Here is a 6,000-nt window from a genome sequence, read left to right as displayed (position 1 = left end):
TATGTGTGAAGTCGTTTATTGTCCACTGAGAATTATAAGACATGAGGCTCAAAACATGACAGCTATATGTACGTTTTAGGAAATGTCGGGGTCACTGTACTGGGATGTAAGAAGAGGGGCTGATACAGGACATCTGAAAGGGCTCATCTACTTCCTGCTCTGCATTATAACAATGTAACTATCCTTAGTTTTCCTCGGTGACCTCGTGTTGGAACCTCATGTCACCTATGCATGAAATGGTCAAAAGTTAGAGGAATACCAAGAGTGGAGATTTAGCTGATCAGTGACTTCAAATCCCAGAAAGCATAAATAAAACCACAAGATGCTCTGTAACACAGAACCATCTAAAAAACCACAACTCTATTGTTATAGCTCAGAATAACTCATGTCAAACCCGTTACATTTTATTTGTTAAAAATGAACAGCTTCAGAACAAATCTAATGTAACTTTTCCAAAAAACACCAAAAAGTACAGTGTAAAGCGCCTCCTCGTTAAATACAAACGTCACTGTGATGCACTGCATCAATGTTCTGCATACACCTTGATGCAAAGGAAATCTTAAGTTGCACCCTGTTTAAATAAAAAAAAATAAAATAAAAGGCTCCAAGAACCAAACAAGGATTACTACAGTCACATTCCGAGAAAGGAAATTTCCCTCCAACAAAGCATAGTGTTTTGTTTATATACAACATGTCAGCACTCAAAAGAGTTTTAACTTAGTTGTATCAAAGGCAAAATTTGAACAAAAATTAAATTACAGATGCATGAAGAGCAAACATTTTCTATACCAAAGACACTGTTGTTCAATGTACTTAATGTCAACATTTGGGCGATTTTTAAGATTTTCCAAAAATGGAATTACTAATACCTCTGTATAATAATATTTAAAACAACAAGAAACAAAGACTTTTCTATCATATTTTTAAAACTGTTCCAAAGATAGTGTTCATGCTCAGTTGTTTTTCCTTTGCTTTAAAATAAGCTACCAGCAAACCACTCTAAAATGTTTTGTTTCTGAACCAAATATAAATATTCATATTGGCAAAAATGTTTTAAAATGAGTCTTTGACCTCCATGAAAAGCATACAGCTAAGGAGAAACTGAAGTTTACTTTCAAATTCTGTGATTAGCCTCCAAACCCCTTCCCCCTCTCAAGTACAAGTACAGCAGATCACAGATGCTGGGCTGAGGAAAGATTTAGATCTTTGGTATAAGCATGACATTGTTGCTGACTTTCCCACGTCTAGCACAAGCCAGGAAGAACATCAAAGACAATGAAGTCTAGGACACAATGAAGGCGGGCAGGAAGTATAGTGCTCTGTCTTTACAGGAGAAATCAACAGCAGAGACTTAAACACCCACTCAAACTCGAAATCATAGCAAAACTAAAGGTCAGACTTCAAAATGGCTACACCTGATCATCTGTAGCTGGAATTTGTCACTGCATTTTGGCATTTTACTGTAATTCATGACCTATGACTACGTAAGTACTCTCAGCACTATGTTGGCACAGCAGACCTCACACAGTAAGGAAAACCTTTCTCCCTATAATGCCTGAACTCTGAGTGATAGAAGGAACAGAGTGAATGTGTACAGTAAAGTGTAACTTCATTATAATTTTGCTTTTTTTTCTTTGTGACATATACAAGTAGATTTTTGTTTGGGGAGTTATAAATTATTGAACTTATCAAGTCTAGAAGCTTTAAAAAAGCTTTTGAATATGAAACATAGGACTTTTTATCTAGTAAGTGTACTGTCAAAATACCCAAGGATTCAACTCGTTTTACAAATTGTAAGCATCATTTACAGAAGAATCTATGAACAATAGATTCAAGACAGAAGTAAATCCAGATAGTCTAACTATGACTCGGGTTTTTATTTTTCCCGTTTCCAATCCTTCAGTGTGCTGATGCCTTTCATGTTGTCTCCACTAAACACAAACTACCAGGGTTTGTATTAGGTATCTCCTCCAAGGACCTACCAGATAACTTTGTAAACAAGCATTTATGGTCCTGACACATTTTGGTTTGAGACTAATCCTGAGAGCCACATTTTTATTAAAAGTTTAGTAGTAACTGCTTAGAACTCAGGGAATTTAATCTAACAATAACTGAAAAATGAACCAAGTTCCAAATATTTCCATAAGCCTCGAACGTCAAAACCGAAATTCTCCTACAGTTTAAAAAACACCAGTAATGATAGAAAGGCAGCTGTGCTTGCCACACCAACACATGAGTGGGTAAGCAACAACACAGAGGTTACCCTTAGTCCTCCAGCTTAAGATTTACCATGGCAAAGCCTAAAAACTGGATAGAAGTGATGAGATCCTAAATACGCTCATAAAAATAATCAATTTCTATCTCTTTGTCTTCCTTCTGCTTCATGAGGAATCAAAGAAGTCAACAGAGAGCTGCTTTGTTTGGGCCAACCATGACATCTTTAAGAACAGATAGGTATAGTCCCTGCTATTCTTTCAGGGCATTATTTATACATTAAAAAAAACAACAAAAAAAAAACTTTCAAAAATAAAGTTATTTAGGCTTGTGAATATTCTGAAGTAAAGTTTCTTGAACTTTTCCGATGAACTCTTCAAGCAAATCAACTTTTCAAACAGTCAAACTTAAAAGTTCCTTGGACCTATCCTACAGTCACGAAGCGGCTTCCTCCTTTGCTGAAGGGGAGGGCGGCTCTTTGCTCTTTCAGTATCCCAAATCGTTCATTCAACGTCATCCCTGTCTATAAAAAAACAGAAAAACATTAACTTAACTGAAAAAAAAATGTCCTTTATATATGATCTTAAAATTACTAGTAATTAGTAGTAATTTACATCTTCAATTGTATATATAATTTCAATTGACTGTAACAAAACTAAGCTATACATCATTGAGTTGCCTATCAGTAGCTTTAGAACTTAAAAGTAGGCAGTCCAAGAATCCTTATCTTCCAATCATTAAGTATCTATACAGTGTTATACAAGTATATACATATTACTATTACTGCTTATATAAAATATATCCAAAAACCTCGATCTGAATTAATTTGAAGCTCTCTGAAAACACTGTTACAAATTCTAGTGAAAGGTTTGGCAAAAAGTGTTACTTCAACTGGTGCTGGCACACACATTTGATTACAGGAAGCAAAGGTGGGTAAATCTATGAGGTTAAGTAAATTTAATAAGCTCAGAGAATACAATACACGAACTGTCAAAATCATACTGAAATGTCACTTTACACTTATCTGTCACTATACAGATAAAGTGACGGATAATAACAAATAGAACAAAATGTGGAGAAGTTTAGAAACCCCATATATGCTGTAAGAATATAAAAGAATAAAGTCATCTTTGGAAAATAGCTTGGTAGTTTTTAAAAAGGTTAAAATTAGCATACGATCTACCAAAATCTGGTAAATCTAACAAAATCTATCACATATATCCATTGGCATTTACCTCCTCCCCTCAGAGAATACATGCTAACGGCCAAAGAACACAAAGACTTCCACCTAAAGGATTCGTAATGTGACAAATACATGTAATGAGTACCATCAAACAATACAAAGAAAATGCTAATATGGATGAAACTTTAAATAAATCATGGTAAATGGAACAAGATCTGATTTAAATAAAATGTTAAATAGGCAATCTGTCAGAGTGCCTAGGGAGTGGGGAAGGGCTAGGCCACCCTGTTTAATGTGCATACAATGTTTCTGGTTAACAGAAGGCTGTCAGTGAAAGACCCAAAGAAACCTAGGAGGGACACATTTTTATTTACCTGTTTTCCCACACTATTTATGTCAAACTGTAGAGGGACTCCTTTAGGAATTTTCTTAACATCAGACTGTTCTCTTTTTGTTAAGAATGAGGGCACAGCAGTACGAGTTAATCGTGGTTTCTGAGTTCTAGTAAAGAAAATAGCAGTTTAAATTAGCTTACAAGATAAAGTACTCAAATTTTCCTCACACACATTCAAATGAATTAAGGCTATTACAATGTTCTCTCAAAAAATAAAAATAACAGTGCCAGCTCCTGGTAGACTACTCTTAACTACCAAAATGTCTGACCGCCATAGAATTCCTTTTCAAGTATAACTACACCTTTTTAAAAGTTTTTTTCCATTTCATGTGTATGAGTGCTTGCCTCCATGTACATGTGTGCACCATCTGTATGAAGAGACCATGAAGCTGAGGATAGAGTGTTGGAGCCCTTGGGATTCAAGTTACAGATGACTGTGATCTGCTTTATGGGTGCTGGGAATTGACATAAGATCCTACACAGGAATAGTTAGGTCATCTCTCCTGCCCTGCCTGTAAAACATTCTTTTTTTTTTTTCCCCCGGAGCTGGGGACCGAACCCAGGGCCCTCCGCTTGCTAGGCAAGGGCTCTACCACTGAGCTAAATCCCCAACCCCCCTGTAAAACATTCTTAAGTCAAATAACTGGTGATTTCTAAGTCATGATCTTTAATCTGTATTTTTGGTGCAATACATATAGTGAAATAGTTAACTCCATTAAGCTTACATTGATAAAATACACTATAAAACCTTTTAAGACAAAGTAGGTCCAAATGATCTCAAAGTAATGACATTCAAACTACCCAGAGGGAGGAGGGCAGGAGTGGCAAGCACAGGCGTCACCTCACTTACTACAGCACACACACTTAAAAGGACATGTTTGCTCTACAGACTTGGAATTCTGTGTCGTCTGTGTACAGTGGCAGCCACAGGTTAATTGTTAGGTGTTTCTCTATCCCTCTCCACCATATTTCTGTATGTTTGATGGAATCTCTCATCAAGCCTGATGCTCAATATCTGGCTAGACTGGCTTGCCAGTGAGCTCCAGGACCCACCTGTCCAGCCTGTCTCTGCTCCCACCCCTCCACCCCCACGCTGGGATTGCAGGGTCATGCTGCCACACCTGGTTTTATATGTGAGCCCTGGGGATACAAACTCAGTTCAACGTGCTTGTAGCAAACAGTTTACCTCTAAGCCATCTCCCCAACTCCATGAACAGAATTTTTGAAAGCAAAAATACATAGTAAGCAGAGATGGTGGCATGTATCTGTTTCCTCAGCACTCAGGAGCTTGAGACAAGAAGTTCAAAATTTCAAGGCTGGTCTGGGATACTTAGAAGTATTGTCTGACACAAAATTGGTAATATCTGTATTATATGTACAGATATGTACATATGAGTGGGTGTTTTGGGGGGATGTAGAGCCAGGAATCACTTGACCGTATATGATTTCCACTTTTGTTTGAGACATGGCCTTAGTCTATACTTGAGCTAACTTTGAACTCAGTATATATCTAAACCTGGTCTTAGAATTCATGGCAATCCTCCTGCCTTAACCTCCCCAAGTACTGGTTAATGTTGCAATCCTTTATCCTTGCATCTAATTTTATCCTGACTTAAACAGTATACTCTGAGCACAAGTCCAATGCTTCTCACTTTCCTATCATATATCAAGAGTTTACAATTTTTCAAGAAAGAAAAAAAAAAAGGAAGAAAAAAACTTACACCGGACACTGTACAGCTCCAGGATTGTCAATGGATACAGTCAAAATTCCTCCATTTGTGGTGGAAGTTCGCCATCTAGGTTTGAAATTTTTTTTCTTAAAAGCTTATAAATCTTTCAGTATATCCCACTGGAAGATACTGTTCTGTCTCTCTGCCCATCCATCTGTCTCAGTTCACCAACCAAGTGGTCTACCACCAAGGTAACATCTCAGCCCTGAACTATCCATTTCAAAGCAGCCATTCAGTTTTTTAGTTTAAAACACACACAGAGATGCTGGATCCCAACATCCAGGTATAAGAACTGAAAACATGGATTTGTGTTTATCAAAGCAATGACCATAAAGACATTAAAAAAAAAAACAAAACAACGAAGTAGAGAGGAGAATCTAATGAAACCAGACAGCAGGCAGTCTCATTCTCATCTAGAGGTGGCTCTCCTGACTTTCCTACTTTCAGTGACATCGGATACTTTCGTTTACTGCACAGGA

At 37.1% G+C, this 6,000-nt stretch overlaps 1 protein-coding gene across 2 annotated transcripts in view; it reads right to left on the bottom strand.

Moving 5' to 3' along the window:
* Positions 1-6,000, bottom strand: part of Fyttd1 (forty-two-three domain containing 1) — a 28,974-nt gene continuing 22,974 nt past the window's right edge. The window contains exons 7-9 of one of the 2 annotated variants that reach the window (XM_032900120.1): positions 5,513-5,587; positions 3,772-3,898; positions 1-2,737 (exon numbers count right to left, since the gene is read on the bottom strand). In XM_032900120.1, the coding sequence (XP_032756011.1) occupies positions 2,639-2,737; positions 3,772-3,898; positions 5,513-5,587 (301 nt within the window). In that variant the 3' untranslated portion in view covers positions 1-2,638. The remainder of the gene's footprint in view (positions 2,738-3,771; positions 3,899-5,512; positions 5,588-6,000) is intronic. The other variant, XM_032900121.1, reaches the window with a different exon arrangement.

Source organism: Rattus rattus, chromosome 4 (genome assembly GCF_011064425.1).
Source record: "Rattus rattus isolate New Zealand chromosome 4, Rrattus_CSIRO_v1, whole genome shotgun sequence".
In the NCBI taxonomy this organism is placed as follows: Eukaryota; Metazoa; Chordata; class Mammalia; order Rodentia; family Muridae; genus Rattus; species Rattus rattus.
The sequence above is the reverse complement of the archived record's forward strand: the minus strand, read 5'-3'. Positions and strand labels throughout refer to the sequence as shown.